This window comes from Oncorhynchus kisutch, linkage group LG27 (assembly GCF_002021735.2).
Source record: "Oncorhynchus kisutch isolate 150728-3 linkage group LG27, Okis_V2, whole genome shotgun sequence".
Lineage (NCBI taxonomy): Eukaryota > Metazoa > Chordata > Actinopteri > Salmoniformes > Salmonidae > Oncorhynchus > Oncorhynchus kisutch.
Genome location: NC_034200.2, coordinates 39,498,475 through 39,516,639, shown reverse-complemented (window position 1 = coordinate 39,516,639; position 18,165 = coordinate 39,498,475). Strand labels below are relative to the sequence as shown.

Genomic DNA, 18,165 nt, shown 5'->3' with positions numbered 1-18,165 from the left:
CCCTCTCGTCTGTCCCTCTCTGTCTCTCCCTCTCTGTCTGTCTCTCCCTCTCTGTCTCTCCCTCTCTGTCTCTCCCTCTCTGTCTGTCCCTCTCTGTCTGTCCCTCTCTGTCTCTCCCTCTCCCTCTCTGTCTCTCCCTCTCTCTGTCTCTCCCTCTCCCTCTCTGTCTCTCCCTCTCCCTCTCTGTCTCTCTGTCTCTCTCCCTCTCCCTCTCTGTCTCTCCCTCTCCCTCTCTCTCCCTCTCTCTCCCTCTCTGTCTCTCCCTCTCCCTCTCTCTCTCTGTCTCTCCCTCTGTCTCTCCCTCTCTGTCCCTCTCTCTCTGTCTCTCCCTCTCTGTCTCTCCCTCTCTGTCTCTCCCTCTCTGTCTCTCCCCCTCTCTCTCTCTGTCTCTCCCTCTCTGTCTCTCCCTCTCTCTCTGTCCCTCTCTCTCTGTCTCTCCCTCTCACTCTCTATCCCTCTCTCTCTGTCTCTCCCTCTCTGTCTCTCCCTCTCTCTCTCGTCTCCCGTTCCTCTCTCTCTGTCCTCTCCCTCTCACTCTCTATCCCTCTCTCTCTGTCTCTCCCTCTCCCTCTCTGTCTCCCCTCTCTTGTCTCTGTCCCTCTCTCTCTGTCTCTCCCTCTCCCTTCTCCCTCGTCTTCTCTCTCTCTGTCTCTCCCTCTCCCCCATCTTTCTCTTGTCTCCCTCTCCATCTCTCCCTCTCCGTCTCTCCCTCTCTGTCTCTCCCTCTCTGTCTCTCCCTCTCTGTCTCTCCCTCTCTCTCCCTCTCTCTCTGTCCCTCTCTCTCTGTCTCTCCCCTCTCTCTCCGTCTCTCTCTCTCTGTCTCTCCATCTCTCCCTCTCTCCCCTCTCTCTCTCTGTCTCTCCCTCTCTGTCTCTCCCTCTCTCTGTCTCTCTCTCCGTCTCTCCCTCTCTGTCTCTCCCTCTCTGTCTCTCTCCCTCCCTTTCTCTCTGTCTCTCTCTCCATCTCTCTCTCTCTCTGTGTCCATCTCTCTCTATGCCCATCTCTCTCTATGTCCGTCTCTCTCTCTCCTTGTCTGTCTCTCTCTGTGTCCGTCTCTCTCTATGTCCGTCTCTCTCTCTCTCTACATCTTTTTCTCTGTCTCTGTCTCTCTCACACTCACCATAACACTCTTCCCTTCCTTGCTATAAGACATAATGAACTAATAACGTTCTCTCAGCTCACACATTACCTGAAATAATAACGTCCTCTCTGCTACCACATTAACAGAAACCTCTCTTCTGGTCTTTGTACAGGAAATGGTTATTTGGTAAAAGAAGAACCAAGGTCTAAAGAAAGGGTCCCAAGACAAAATTATGGACTGTCAGGGCTAACAAACCTAACGCAATGGCAAATCTCAGCGCTGGCAGTAGTGTTGTAGGTTCATGGGTCAGAAATACTGTCATTTTTCTATTTTCACACCCAGAATTATGGGTGTAGAAGCTAGTGGTGGCACGAGAGTGCTGGGCTTTGACCAATTAACAAGTTGTGGGTGTGTCGACGCCTGGCCCCTCACTGGCCAATCAGAACGTGCTCCATGCCTGCAGTCTTTTATGTATTGCGTCGTCATCAACTCCAATTCTATTGTTAGTCCATTAATGGTCTAGTTCCTTAAAATAGGTAGCTCCATATTTGCTAAATATGTTGAACATGTTCACAGTCCACATTATTGCATATTGTTTCACCATGGAAATACGTTGTTAAACATAAGCTATAGCTTATCTCATGGATTTAGGGGGCCCACTGTAAATCACAGTCTGGATATAGGCATTTCAAACACAGTCAATAAACAACATTACATTTATTAGGCCGAAAAATAAAGATAAAAGAGTGTAAATTCGCATCAAATTCTAGTAAAAACTGAAACAAAAATGTGTTTTAATCATCTCTGAATATAGTAATTAATAGAATATAAGAGGTCATTAATAGAATATAAGAGGTAATTAATTGATAATGAATCATAATTGCTCCCTGTGGGCGGACAATACAGACAAGGGCAACTCAGATTATGGAGGGTTTTTACTCACATCCAAACTGTTCACAGGTAAAGATCAGACAGAGAAAGGACCATCCACTGTTATAACGCTCGTAAATGTTTGATTTAATGAACCTTTATTTAAATAGGTTATGAACACATTCTTAGTTACAACAACAACAAAAAAAACCTGGCAAAACCCTCCCTATGGGATTTCCGATCAAGGCTGGTTGTGATATAGCCCGGGATCGAACCATGGTCTGTAGTGATGCAGTGCCTTAGACCGCTGGGCAACTCGGGAGAATATTTATAAACATCATGGAACCATCCCACAGCTCATATTTGGACTTTTCCAGAAATAGCAGCTGAAATTGTATCGAATAAACCTCTTGTCAATTGTATTGTTTCCTATGTACGAGGGCAAACACACGCAGAAAATATTTTTGAAACACTCCCAAGTAGACCATTTAAAATCCCTTCACTCAAAAAGCTACTTTTGGCTAATGGCCAGGATAAAAAAAGACCCACCCAATACAATGCTGCTAAACCAGACTTGATTAAATGGGACGGGAGGATATGCTTGTTTAAAAAAAAATCTAATTCAATTAAATGGTGGGGGGGGGGGGGGCAAAAAAAGAGGCACATCTCTCCTTCCATGGGCACTGTGAGTCATAGCTGGATAGGCTTCTCAAATCAGAACCGTCATCAAACGGGTTACAGGAAATACCTGATTTTCCTGGGTCTGAAAACGTTCCATTAGCGCTGCATGAAGTGGACACTTCTGCACTTGTTTTGAAGGAAACACGTGGTGGACTATGTTAAAACAAAATTTATTATCTCGTTTTTTCTTCTTTCCATCTAGAAGTCATATTCCTATTTATTTCCAGTGTAGTGAGAGAGACTTTATCACATTTGGTGCCAAATGTTTTGCCTACTTGAACGGCACTCGCTTAGATACACATGAAAACATTAAATGTTAGAACATCGTGCAGATAGAATATATATATATATTTTTTTAAATTAACATAAAAATGGGTTAATCTTTCCTTTAAAAGGACACATCAAATATTTCCAGCCCTCCCACCTCAGCCCAAGCGAGCTGATGTTAGACAGGTACATTGCCGAACCCGGCGTTAGGGGTTGGAAGATGCCAGTGCGCCAGTTTATACATGATGAAATGGAAAACTAACGTGTGTTTTTAACACCGGCACATCCTTAACACGGAAATAGAGCCCTGGGTCTTTATGTCTCATTCCTTTCTTACTGCTTTTGTGTCGGAGTTGAATTGGTTTCTTTGGAATGACTGAACAGGTCCTTTCTCTCTGAGGACCACAAGTACTGCAGTCCTCACTGCAGAACTTGTTTTTTGTTTTTTTTAATCTTTCTCCCCTCTAGAAGATACCCAATAAAAAACAAAAGCCCCAAAATATGAGATAACTTCACTGAAAGGTTTTTTATTTTATTTTTTATAAAAATAAAAATAATTTTTCTCCCCTCTAGAAGATGCCCCATAAAAAAAACAAAGTCTCCTGCTCCGTATGTATATTGTCCCGAGTACTGAGTACTGAGCTACTGAGTACTGAGCTACTGAGTACTGAGTACTGAGTACTGAGTACTGAGCTACTGAGTCCTGAGCTACTGAGTACTGAGTACTGAGTACTGAGTACTGAGTACTGAGTACTGAGTACTGAGCTACTGAGCTACTGAGTACTGAGTACTGAGTACTGAGCTACTGAGTACTGAGCTACTGAGTACTGAGTACTGAGTACTGAGCTACTGAGTACTGAGCTACTGAGTCCTGAGCTACTGAGTACTGAGTACTGAGTCCTGAGCTACTGAGTACTGAGTACTGAGTCCTGAGCTACTGAGTACTGAGTCCTGAGCTACTGAGTACTGAGTACTGAGTACTGAGTACTGAGTACTGAGTCCTGAGCTACTGAGTACTGAGTACTGAGTCCTGAGCTACTGAGTACTGAGTACTGAGCTACTGGTTGTGAAGAAGAGGAGAAAAAGAGAATCATGCTGAACCAAAGGCCTCTTTGTGAGCTGGAGAATGCTGCATTACTGCATACCTCCCAGACTCATATATTCCAGATGTGTTGAATTGGCCAGGAATTGCCCCCCCCCCCGCCTCTTCTCCCCTTTTCCCTCTATCCCTCCCTCCACCAACCCCCTTTCCTTCCAAACCACCTCCTCACAGAAGCGCTAAAAAAAACACACAAAAAAGAGGCAATATCCCAAAACTCTTTAGCAGCACTACATAAGTATCTTTAAAAATATATAAAGAATTTAAAAAACATTGCATCCTTCAGAGGTGGTGGTAGAATGCGACGTGTGACTAGTTTGAGACATATTTCCTTCTGTACCACTAATTATAAACCAGATTCTATATAATCACAAAGGGACAGAAACTCCTACTGAAGGACGACAGTTAAATGTTACCAGTCCCAGTCACTCGTAGGCACATTGTCTATCTAAACTGGATATCTTAGAAGTAAACTAACAATCATCTTCAAATATGAACGACAGTCCTCTGCTGCCTGTCTACTGTCAGGGCCCGGTGATATACATGACAGTCCTCTGCTGCCTGTCTACTGTCAGGGCCCGGTGATATACATGACAGTCCTCTGCTGCCTGTCTTCTGTCAGGGCCCGGTGATATACATGACAGTCCTCTGCTGCCTGTCTACTGTCAGTGCCCGGTGATATACATGACAGTCCTCTGCTGCCTGTCTACTGTCAGGGCCCGGTGATATACATGACAGTCCTCTGCTGCCTGTCTACTGTCAGGGCCCGGTGATATACATGACAGTCCTCTGCTGCCTGTCTACTGTCAGGGCCCGGTCATATACATGACAGTCCTCTGCTGCCTGTCTACTGTCAGGGCCCGGTGATATACATGACAGTCCTCTGCTGCCTGTCTACTGTCAGGGCCCGGTGATATACATGACAGTCCTCTGCTGCCTGTCTACTGTCAGGGCCCGGTCATATACATGACAGTCCTCTGCTGCCTGTCTACTGTCAGGGCCCGGTCATATACATGACAGTCCTCTGCTGCCTGTCTACTGTCAGGGCCCGGTCATATACATGACAGTCCTCTGCTGCCTGTCTACTGTCAGGGCCCGGTCATATACATGACAGTCCTCTGCTGCCTGTCTACTGTCAGGGCCCGGTCATATACATGACAGTCCTCTGCTGCCTGTCTACTGTCAGGGCCCGGTGATATACATGACAGTCCTCTGCTGCCTGTCTACTGTCAGGGCCCGGTGATATACATGACAGTCCTCTGCTGCCTGTCTACTGTCAGGGCCCGGTGATATACATGACAGTCCTCTGCTGCCTGTCTACTGTCAGGGCCCGGTCATATACATGACAGTCCTCTGCTGCCTGTCTACTGTCAGGGCCCGGTGATATACATGACAGTCCTCTGCTGCCTGTCTACTGTCAGGGCCCGGTGATATACATGACAGTCCTCTGCTGCCTGTCTACTGTCAGGGCCCGGTGATATACATGACAGTCCTCTGCTGCCTGTCTACTGTCAGGGCCCGGTCATATACATGACAGTCCTCTGCTGCCTGTCTACTGTCAGGGCCCGGTGATATACATGACAGTCCTCTGCTGCCTGTCTACTGTCAGGGCCCGGTCATATACATGACAGTCCTCTGCTGCCTGTCTACTGTCAGGGCCCGGTGATATACATGACAGTCCTCTGCTGCCTGTCTGCTGTCAGGGCCCGGTGATATACATGACAGTCCTCTGCTGCCTGTCTACTGTCAGGGCCCGGTGATATACATGACAGTCCTCTGCTGCCTGTCTACTGTCAGGGCCCGGTGATATACATGACAGTCCTCTGCTGCCTGTCTACTGTCAGGGCCCGGTGATATACATGACAGTCCTCTGCTGCCTGTCTACTGTCAGGGCCCGGTCATATACATGACAGTCCTCTGCTGCCTGTCTACTGTCAGGGCCCGGTGATATACATGACAGTCCTCTGCTGCCTGTCTACTGTCAGGGCCCGGTGATATACATGACAGTCCTCTGCTGCCTGTCTACTGTCAGGGCCCGGTGATATACATGACAGTCCTCTGCTGCCTGTCTACTGTCAGGGCCCGGTGATATACATGACAGTCCTCTGCTGCCTGTCTACTGTCAGGGCCCGGTGATATACATGACAGTCCTCTGCTGCCTGTCTACTGTCAGGGCCCGGTGATATACATGACAGTCCTCTGCTGCCTGTCTACTGTCAGGGCCCGGTGATATACATGACAGTCCTCTGCTGCCTGTCTACTGTCAGGGCCCGGTGATATACATGACAGTCCTCTGCTGCCTGTCTACTGTCAGGGCCCGGTGATATACATGACAGTCCTCTGCTGCCTGTCTACTGTCAGGGCCCGGTGATATACATGACAGTCCTCTGCTGCCTGTCTACTGTCAGGGCCCGGTGATATACATGACAGTCCTCTGCTGCCTGTCTACTGTCAGGGCCCGGTGATATACATGACAGTCCTCTGCTGCCTGTCTACTGTCAGGGCCCGGTGATATACATGACAGTCCTCTGCTGCCTGTCTACTGTCAGGGCCCGGTGATATACATGACAGTCCTCTGCTGCCTGTCTACTGTCAGGGCCCGGTGATATACATGACAGTCCTCTGCTGCCTGTCTACTGTCAGGGCCCGGTGATATACATGACAGTCCTCTGCTGCCTGTCTACTGTCAGGGCCCGGTGATATACATGACAGTCCTCTGCTGCCTGTCTACTGTCAGGGTCCGGTCATATACATGACAGTCCTCTGCTGCCTGTCTACTGTCAGGGCCCGGTGATATACATGACAGTCCTCTGCTGCCTGTCTACTGTCAGGGCCCGGTGATATACATGACAGTCCTCTGCTGCCTGTCTACTGTCAGGGCCCGGTGATATACATGACAGTCCTCTGCTGCCTGTCTACTGTCAGGGCCCGGTCATATACATGACAGTCCTCTGCTGCCTGTCTGCTGTCAGGGCCCGGTGATATACATGACAGTCCTCTGCTGCCTGTCTACTGTCAGGGCCCGGTCATATACATGACAGTCCTCTGCTGCCTGTCTACTGTCAGGGCCCGGTGATATACATGACAGTCCTCTGCTGCCTGTCTACTGTCAGGGCCCGGTGATATACATGACAGTCCTCTGCTGCCTGTCTACTGTCAGGGCCCGGTGATATACATGACAGTCCTCTGCTGCCTGTCTACTGTCAGGGCCCGGTGATATACATGACAGTCCTCTGCTGCCTGTCTACTGTCAGGGCCCGGTGATATACATGACAGTCCTCTGCTGCCTGTCTACTGTCAGGGCCCGGTGATATACATGACAGTCCTCTGCTGCCTGTCTACTGTCAGGGCCCGGTGATATACATGACAGTCCTCTGCTGCCTGTCTACTGTCAGGGCCCGGTCATATACATGACAGTCCTCTGCTGCCTGTCTACTGTCAGGGCCCGGTGATATACATGACAGTCCTCTGCTGCCTGTCTACTGTCAGGGCCCGGTGATATACATGACAGTCCTCTGCTGCCTGTCTACTGTCAGGGCCCGGTGATATACATGACAGTCCTCTGCTGCCTGTCTACTGTCAGGGCCCGGTGATATACATGACAGTCCTCTGCTGCCTGTCTACTGTCAGGGCCCGGTGATATACATGACAGTCCTCTGCTGCCTGTCTACTGTCAGGGCCCGGTGATATACATGACAGTCCTCTGCTGCCTGTCTACTGTCAGGGCCCGGTGATATACATGACAGTCCTCTGCTGCCTGTCTACTGTCAGGGCCCGGTCATATACATGACAGTCCTCTGCTGCCTGTCTACTGTCAGGGCCCGGTGATATACATGACAGTCCTCTGCTGCCTGTCTACTGTCAGGGCCCGGTCATATACATGACAGTCCTCTGCTGCCTGTCTACTGTCAGGGCCCGGTGATATACATGACAGTCCTCTGCTGCCTGTCTACTGTCAGGGCCCGGTCATATACATGACAGTCCTCTGCTGCCTGTCTACTGTCAGGGCCCAGTGATATACATGACAGTCCTCTGCTGCCTGTCTGCTGTCAGGGCCCGGTGATATACATGACAGTCCTCTGCTGCCTGTCTGCTGTCAGGGCCCGGTGATATACATGACAGTCCTCTGCTGCCTGTCTACTGTCAGTGCCCGGTGATATACATGACAGTCCTCTGCTGCCTGTCTGCTGTCAGGGCCCGGTGATATACATGACAGTCCTCTGCTGCCTGTCTACTGTCAGGGCCCGGTGATATACATGACAGTCCTCTGCTGCCTGTCTACTGTCAGGGCCCAGTGATATACATGACAGTCCTCTGCTGCCTGTCTACTGTCAGGGCCCGGTGATATACATGACAGTCCTCTGCTGCCTGTCTACTGTCAGGGCCCGGTCATATACATGACAGTCCTCTGCTGCCTGTCTACTGTCAGGGCCCAGTGATATACATGACAGTCCTCTGCTGCCTGTCTACTGTCAGGGCCCGGTGATATACATGACAGTCCTCTGCTGCCTGTCTACTGTCAGGGCCCGGTCATATACATGACAGTCCTCTGCTGCCTGTCTACTGTCAGGGCCCGGTGATATACATGACAGTCCTCTGCTGCCTGTCTACTGTCAGGGCCCGGTGATATACATGACAGTCCTCTGCTGCCTGTCTACTGTCAGGGCCCAGTGATATACATGACAGTCCTCTGCTGCCTGTCTACTGTCAGGGCCCGGTGATATGTCTACTGTCAGGGCCCGGTGATATACATGACAGTCCTCTGCTGCCTGTCTGCTGTCAGGGCCCGGTGATATACATGACAGTCCTCTGCTGCCTGTCTGCTGTCAGGGCCCGGTGATATACATGACAGTCCTCTGCTGCCTGTCTACTGTCAGGGCCCGGTGATATACATGACAGTCCTCTGCTGCCTGTCTACTGTCAGGGCCCGGTGATATACATGACAGTCCTCTGCTGCCTGTCTACTGTCAGGGCCCGGTGATATACATGACAGTCCTCTGCTGCCTGTCTACTGTCAGGGCCCGGTGATATACATGACAGTCCTCTGCTGCCTGTCTACTGTCAGGGCCCGGTCATATACATGACAGTCCTCTGCTGCCTGTCTACTGTCAGGGCCCGGTGATATACATGACAGTCCTCTGCTGCCTGTCTACTGTCAGGGCCCGGTGATATACATGACAGTCCTCTGCTGCCTGTCTACTGTCAGGGCCCGGTGATATACATGACAGTCCTCTGCTGCCTGTCTACTGTCAGGGCCCGGTCATATACATGACAGTCCTCTGCTGCCTGTCTGCTGTCAGGGCCCGGTGATATACATGACAGTCCTCTGCTGCCTGTCTACTGTCAGGGCCCGGTCATATACATGACAGTCCTCTGCTGCCTGTCTACTGTCAGGGCCCGGTGATATACATGACAGTCCTCTGCTGCCTGTCTACTGTCAGGGCCCGGTGATATACATGACAGTCCTCTGCTGCCTGTCTACTGTCAGGGCCCGGTGATATACATGACAGTCCTCTGCTGCCTGTCTACTGTCAGGGCCCGGTGATATACATGACAGTCCTCTGCTGCCTGTCTACTGTCAGGGCCCGGTCATATACATGACAGTCCTCTGCTGCCTGTCTACTGTCAGGGCCCGGTGATATACATGACAGTCCTCTGCTGCCTGTCTACTGTCAGGGCCCGGTGATATACATGACAGTCCTCTGCTGCCTGTCTACTGTCAGGGCCCGGTGATATACATGACAGTCCTCTGCTGCCTGTCTACTGTCAGGGCCCGGTCATATACATGACAGTCCTCTGCTGCCTGTCTGCTGTCAGGGCCCGGTGATATACATGACAGTCCTCTGCTGCCTGTCTACTGTCAGGGCCCGGTCATATACATGACAGTCCTCTGCTGCCTGTCTACTGTCAGGGCCCGGTGATATACATGACAGTCCTCTGCTGCCTGTCTACTGTCAGGGCCCGGTGATATACATGACAGTCCTCTGCTGCCTGTCTACTGTCAGGGCCCGGTGATATACATGACAGTCCTCTGCTGCCTGTCTACTGTCAGGGCCCGGTGATATACATGACAGTCCTCTGCTGCCTGTCTACTGTCAGGGCCCGGTGATATACATGACAGTCCTCTGCTGCCTGTCTACTGTCAGGGCCCGGTGATATACATGACAGTCCTCTGCTGCCTGTCTACTGTCAGGGCCCGGTGATATACATGACAGTCCTCTGCTGCCTGTCTACTGTCAGGGCCCGGTCATATACATGACAGTCCTCTGCTGCCTGTCTACTGTCAGGGCCCGGTGATATACATGACAGTCCTCTGCTGCCTGTCTACTGTCAGGGCCCGGTGATATACATGACAGTCCTCTGCTGCCTGTCTACTGTCAGGGCCCGGTGATATACATGACAGTCCTCTGCTGCCTGTCTACTGTCAGGGCCCGGTGATATACATGACAGTCCTCTGCTGCCTGTCTACTGTCAGGGCCCGGTGATATACATGACAGTCCTCTGCTGCCTGTCTACTGTCAGGGCCCGGTGATATACATGACAGTCCTCTGCTGCCTGTCTACTGTCAGGGCCCGGTGATATACATGACAGTCCTCTGCTGCCTGTCTACTGTCAGGGCCCGGTCATATACATGACAGTCCTCTGCTGCCTGTCTACTGTCAGGGCCCGGTGATATACATGACAGTCCTCTGCTGCCTGTCTACTGTCAGGGCCCGGTCATATACATGACAGTCCTCTGCTGCCTGTCTACTGTCAGGGCCCGGTGATATACATGACAGTCCTCTGCTGCCTGTCTACTGTCAGGGCCCGGTCATATACATGACAGTCCTCTGCTGCCTGTCTACTGTCAGGGCCCAGTGATATACATGACAGTCCTCTGCTGCCTGTCTGCTGTCAGGGCCCGGTGATATACATGACAGTCCTCTGCTGCCTGTCTGCTGTCAGGGCCCGGTGATATACATGACAGTCCTCTGCTGCCTGTCTACTGTCAGTGCCCGGTGATATACATGACAGTCCTCTGCTGCCTGTCTGCTGTCAGGGCCCGGTGATATACATGACAGTCCTCTGCTGCCTGTCTACTGTCAGGGCCCGGTGATATACATGACAGTCCTCTGCTGCCTGTCTACTGTCAGGGCCCAGTGATATACATGACAGTCCTCTGCTGCCTGTCTACTGTCAGGGCCCGGTGATATACATGACAGTCCTCTGCTGCCTGTCTACTGTCAGGGCCCGGTCATATACATGACAGTCCTCTGCTGCCTGTCTACTGTCAGGGCCCAGTGATATACATGACAGTCCTCTGCTGCCTGTCTACTGTCAGGGCCCGGTGATATACATGACAGTCCTCTGCTGCCTGTCTACTGTCAGGGCCCGGTCATATACATGACAGTCCTCTGCTGCCTGTCTACTGTCAGGGCCCGGTGATATACATGACAGTCCTCTGCTGCCTGTCTACTGTCAGGGCCCGGTGATATACATGACAGTCCTCTGCTGCCTGTCTACTGTCAGGGCCCAGTGATATACATGACAGTCCTCTGCTGCCTGTCTACTGTCAGGGCCCGGTGATATGTCTACTGTCAGGGCCCGGTGATATACATGACAGTCCTCTGCTGCCTGTCTGCTGTCAGGGCCCGGTGATATACATGACAGTCCTCTGCTGCCTGTCTGCTGTCAGGGCCCGGTGATATACATGACAGTCCTCTGCTGCCTGTCTGCTGTCAGGGCCCTGTCATATACTTTCGGTCTGTTTCCCAAATGGCAGCTTACTCCCTATATCATAGGGCCCTACAGTCCGTCGTCAAAAGTTGTGCACTACTGTGTGGTAGGGGTTAGGGTGCCATTTGGGAAGCAGGCCAACTGTCTGTCATGTTAACAGGCCTGAGACACTGATGAGGGAGAGCTGAGGAGCACATTTCTCCCCAGGCTGAACGAACGAAGGAACCGAACGGAGCATTGTGCAGACACACGTGACCACATCTGGTAGAGACATTTGAGACAAGCAGTTTTTTAAAACAGCAGCACTACAGTTCTCAAACTATAACCCAGAACAGAACAGAACAAACAAAACATTCACTCTGTCTTTTGGGTTGGTTATTTTCACACTTTCAGTGTTAAAATGCTATTTGGATAAAGCCATAAAGGAAAAGTATCCCCTTTAGGTTGAAACTAAACGAATGAAGCACATTCTGGAAGCATCTATAATCCAGACTCAAATTTTGCTTGCCTTTCATGATTCACTTTTTAATTGCTGCCTTTTGCCTTATTAAGGCTCTGTGGCTTTTGGGGGCTCTTTTGGGTTGGTGTACCTAACATCATGAGATGTAGGCTATAATCTTTCTCTGTGCTGTTTCTTGTCACCATCTATACAGAGTTGGCAGCATACGTGACAATTACAGATCCCTGGAAAGCCTGTAAATGTTTGCTAGTCACATTATGCAATTCTGGTCTGTTTAAACATCACACACAGAGGAGAAGGAGGAGGAAGAGGAGGAGGAGGAAGAGGAGGAGGAGGAAGAGGAGGAGAAGGATGAGGAGAAGGAGGAGGAGGAGGAGGAAGAGGAGGAGGAGGAGGAGGATAGATGAGCCATGCCTGTGTGGGTGTGAGGTATTCCATTATAGATGGGTATCTAGTTTAACAGGCTATATCTGGAATAATGTCCCCTAATAATCAAATTGTTAGTTATCTACAATGTATTCAAAGGGAGGATAAGTGTGAGAAGAGGAGGGTGAAGGGTGGGAAGAGGAAGGTGGAGGTTGTGGGGGGGGGTTTGGTTGCACAGGACATTCCAACCACAGGAACTGTCCAGACAGACGGCATATCATCCTGAGTAGAGGAAGTTGTGGTCACCAATTCAGAGATATCAGCTGACATCACAGACAGACACACCCCATGTCACCCAAGATGGAACCTTACATGGACAGAAACCTCTTTAGAATGACAGCTAGACTGTAGAATGTAAGATACTGGTTCTGTAGTCAATCAATAGCTTGATTAGTTGATGTAAATCAACCTAGGCTACTGTAATACGTGCCGGCATAAAATCAACAAAGGAAAACACATTGTAAGTTAAAACGACTACAGACACAATGATGAACCCATAGATTCATGGCACCCTTTGGGGTCCTAGGAATATGTTCCACTCCTCATCGTAATAATTTAGGCATGGTTCGGCTATTGATACCGACTTGCTGCCTTAGCTCATAATATCAAAGTCAACTTAACAGAATCAACACATATATAACAGCAGGGGCTAACCAATATTCATTTCATAATATCTACAATCACGGGAAATAAGCAATTATCCTGACCCAGACATACTGTAGGCTAGTTTAAAGGGGGGGGAGTAGACACAGATGAGAGAACTCTTTCCACCAACGGCCCTTATTGGGCTTAGTGGTGACCAGGGCAAAGTGGAGCGTCATGGGGCTTAATGGTAACCAGGGTAGAGTGGAGAGTTATTGGGCTTGGTAGTAACCAGGGAAGAGTGGAGAGTTATTGGGATTAGTGGTAACCAGGGAAGAGTGGAGGCATATTGGGCTTAGTAGTAACCAGGGAAGAGTGGAGACTCATTGGGCTTAGTGGTAACCAGGGCGGAGTGGGGACTCATTGGGCTTAGTGGTAACCAGGGTAGAGTGGAGACTCATTGGGCTTAGTGGTAACCAGGGTAGAGTGGAGAGTTATTGGCCTTAGTGGTAACCAGGTAGAGTGGAGAGCTATTGGGCTTAGTGGTAACCAGGGTAGAGTGGAGACTCATTGGGCTTAGTGGTAACCAGGGAAGAGTGGAGAGTTATTGGGCTTGGTGGTAACCAGGGAAGAGTGGAGAGTTATTGGGCTTGGTGGTAACCAGGGTAGAGTGGAGAGTTATTGGGCTTGGTGGTAACCAGGGTAGAGTGGAGAGTTATTGGGCTTGGTGGTAACCAGGGTAGAGTGGAGAGTTATTGGGCTTGGTGGTAACCAGGGTAGAGTGGAGAGTTATTGGGCTTGGTGGTAACCAGGGTAGAGTGGAGAGTTATTGGGCTTGGTGGTAACCAGGGTAGAGTGGAGAGTTATTGGGCTTGGTGGTAACCAGGGTAGAGTGGAGAGTTATTGGGCTTGGTGGTAACCAGGGTAGAGTGGAGAGTTATTGGGCTTGGTGGTAACCAGGGTAGAGTGGAGAGTTATTGGGCTTAGTGATAACCAGGGTAGAGTGGAGACTTATTGGGCTTAGTGGTAACCAGGGTAGAGTGGAGAGTTATTGGGCTTGGTGGTAACCAGGGTAGAGTGGAGAGTTATTGGGCTTAGTGGTAACCAGGGTAGAGTGGAGACTCATTGGGCTTAGTGGTAACCAGGGTAGAGTGGAGACTTATTGGGCTTAGTGGTAACCAGGGTAGAGCGGAGACTCATTGGGCTTAGTGGTAACCAGGGTAGAGCGGAGACTCATTGGGCTTAGTGGTAACCAGGGAAGAGTGGAGACTCATTGGGCTTAGTGGTAACCAGGGCGGAGTGGGGACTCATTGGGCTTAGTGGTAACCAGGGTAGAGTGGAGACTCATTGGGCTTAGTGGTAACCAGGGTAGAGTGGAGAGTTATTGGCCTTAGTGGTAACCAGGGTAGAGTGGAGACTCATTGGGCTTAGTGGTAACCAGGGCGGAGTGGGGACTCATTGGGCTTAGTGGTAACCAGGGTAGAGTGGAGACTTATTGGGCTTAGTGGTAACCAGGGTAGAGTGGAGAGTTATTGGCCTTAGTGGTAACCAGGTAGAGTGGAGAGCTATTGGGCTTAGTGGTAACCAGGGTAGAGTGGAGACTCATTGGGCTTAGTGGTAACCAGGGAAGAGTGGAGAGTTATTGGGCTTGGTGGTAACCAGGGAAGAGTGGAGAGTTATTGGGCTTGGTGGTAACCAGGGTAGAGTGGAGAGTTATTGGGCTTGGTGGTAACCAGGGTAGAGTGGAGAGTTATTGGGCTTGGTGGTAACCAGGGTAGAGTGGAGAGTTATTGGGCTTGGTGGTAACCAGGGTAGAGTGGAGAGTTATTGGGCTTGGTGGTAACCAGGGTAGAGTGGAGAGTTATTGGGCTTGGTGGTAACCAGGGTAGAGTGGAGAGTTATTGGGCTTGGTGGTAACCAGGGTAGAGTGGAGAGTTATTGGGCTTGGTGGTAACCAGGGTAGGGTGGAGAGTTATTGGGCTTAGTGATAACCAGGGTAGAGTGGAGACTTATTGGGCTTAGTGGTAACCAGGGTAGAGTGGAGAGTTATTGGGCTTGGTGGTAACCAGGGTAGAGTGGAGAGTTATTGGGCTTAGTGGTAACCAGGGTAGAGTGGAGACTCATTGGGCTTAGTGGTAACCAGGGTAGAGTGGAGACTTATTGGGCTTAGTGGTAACCAGGGTAGAGCGGAGACTCATTGGGCTTAGTGGTAACCAGGGTAGAGCGGAGACTCATTGGGCTTAGTGGTAACCAGGGTAGAGCGGAGACTCATTGGGCTTAGTGGTAACCAGGGTAGAGCGGAGACTCATTGGGCTTAGTGGTAACCAGGGTAGAGTGGAGACTTATTGGGCTTAGTGGTAACCAGGGTAGAGCGGAGACTCATTGGGCTTAGTGGTAACCAGGGTAGAGCGGAGACTCATTGGGCTTAGTGGTAACCAGGGTAGAGCGGAGACTCATTGGGCTTAGTGGTAACCAGGGCGGAGTGGAGACTCATTGGGCTTAGTGGTAACCAGGGTAGAGCGGAGAGTTATTGGGCTTGGTGGGAACCAGGGTAGAGTGGAGAGTTATTGGGCTTGGTGGTAACCAGGGTAGAGTGGAGAGTTATTGGGCTTGGTGGTAACCCGGGTAGAGCGGAGAGTTATTGGGCTTAGTGGTAACCAGGGTAGAGCGGAGACTCATTGGGCTTAGTGGTAACCAGGGTAGAGTGGAGAGTTATTGGGCTTAGTGGTAACCAGGGTAGAGTGGAGACTCATTGGGCTTAGTGGTAACCAGGGTAGAGCGGAGACTTATTGGGCTTAGTGGTAACCAGGGTAGAGTGGAGACTCATTGGGCTTAGTGGTAACCAGGGTAGAGCGGAGACTTATTGGGCTTAGTGGTAACCAGGGTAGAGTGGAGACTTATTGGGCTTAGTGGTAACCAGGGTAGAGTGGAGACTCATTGGGCTTAGTGGTAACCAGGGTAGAGCGGAGAAACGGTGTTTTCTACTTCTGGCCTCTATATGTATTTCATTCCTACAATTGAGAGCATCGCCCCATAGGCGACAGTACTACCTATACGCAGTAGCATATTCTCCCATGGTACAACACTGCCTCATACCGTTTGTGTGAAAAGTCTATGAATCACTTTAAAATATCCTGAAACCATATAGGAAAATGCCCCCAAAATTAGGCAAATTGAGTGAATTGCTGATATGCAGTATGCTAAATACACATCGAGGATGTCACGGGAATATAGCATATCATTGACAGATAGTTTGGAAGAGAGTGACGTTAAAATGTATAAAAAATCGTATTGGCAAGATAAAATAGGTGAAATCAATTGATACATTTCAAAACCAGCATATAGTTCCAGTTAATGATTAATGTGTGGAAAGTTATGTTATAACACATCTGTCTTTTAAACCACCGAGCGCCTACGGCTGATGTGCAGTCTACCAAACTCTACACACTCATGCGTAAAAGTCAGAGCCGTCCGTATTACGCGGTTCTTTTGGGAAGGTGAGAAAGTCGAATCAATACTCTGACGTTAACCGTATCAATACTCTGACGTTAACCTATGAAAAGCTATGCAGTGGCTATAGGATTCTCTAGCCGAGGTGTGAGATTGCTACCCTACGGAATTCCTCTCTCGATAGCTGTGTCCACATTACAGCGGACCACGGGGACAAACAAAGCCTGTTTGTCTGGCTAAACCATGTAAAACATTCGCATGAGAGCGGCATGGGAACAGTTTGACGGGTAATACCTCCACAACAGAATGCCACGTAGGAGCCGCTATTTTGGGGTATCACGCAAAGAGCGGGGCGATATAATCTGGAGGACCGTTCGAGCGCACCTGTATGCGACTCGCTGGGGGTTCACCGCTGAATGGCGGTAGCATCACTGGCTGTAACGTAGGCTAACGAGAGGATTTTACATCGCGATGTACACACAAACACATTCTTTTAAAAAGTGTGGCACTGGCCATATTTGAAACATTCTTATATTTGATCATGGATTCACATGTGGTGACACTTAAGTCATTTTATGACACTGACATTGACATTCGTTATCTAAATGTTTCTTTCAACATCAACAGAAACAGCGCAGTGAGTGTGGCACTGGCTCTACTGAAACGATGTGATCAATTGATAAACCAACCCTGCACGTCCCCAAGAAACATCAGGGAGAGTTTGCGAGGTGAACGGTTCTGAAACGCGTTCCGCCAATGACAAGATGACTTACCTGCTTGGACATTGACGACTTGCAGAAGGACAGTGAGAGTGACGATGGTGGTTAGAGTGGGGTACAAAAGCCGGCTCTTGGTTTTCCACCTTGTGGACCATATTTGCATCTCCATGGTCTCTCACTCAACGCCACAAAGCTTCTGAAAAAAAAACGGCCGACCTTTCAGAACAAAATACGTGTCCTTTTCCTTCCACAAATCCACCAAAACAATATATCGGTGTGTTGTTACTACAACAAAGCCATACGTGGAAACACTTCTTCTTTAGAGCCAAACTGGGCCTCTTGCTCCACTTTCCCTTATCTCCAGCCCCTAGACTGAAGGTGTACGGGCGTTCAGCAAAGTACCGGAGACAGTTCGATTGCTCCGAGAGCCGCGCGCGCAGTCTGGAGGGAGGGAGGGAGGCGGCACGAACCTCTGAACCGCGACTAGCGGGAAACTGACATGGAAAATGTTCCGTTTAGCGAATCACCATGCTGGAAAGTTGACTCCTGGTCCCGCCCAACCATCTGTCATTCAAGAGTGGCCAGACGTCCTTAGTTACAAGAAAGTGTTGGAGCGTTGATTAGGAGTCGCATCAGTTATCCAATATTCTTCATATCGTATTGTCATACGGAGATGGGTGGAGGGACAGAGGGAGAGACACTGATGCGAAATAACAAGACATTACAGTTTTATCTACAACACCCATAGCATATCATTTATACATTCCACTGCAGTGATATTGGGTTTCCTTATAATTGGATTAAATCAATTACA

At 49.7% G+C, this 18,165-nt stretch overlaps 1 protein-coding gene across 1 annotated transcript in view; it reads right to left on the bottom strand.

The window, feature by feature from the left end:
- Positions 1 to 17,774, bottom strand: part of LOC109871854 (collagen alpha-1(XI) chain) — a 46,076-nt gene extending 28,302 nt beyond the window's left edge. Inside the window, exon 1 of the mRNA XM_031806761.1 lies at positions 17,406 to 17,774. Within this exon, the coding sequence (XP_031662621.1) occupies positions 17,406 to 17,520 (115 nt within the window). The 5' untranslated portion in view covers positions 17,521 to 17,774. The remainder of the gene's footprint in view (positions 1 to 17,405) is intronic.
- Positions 17,775 to 18,165: the final 391 nt, after the last annotated feature.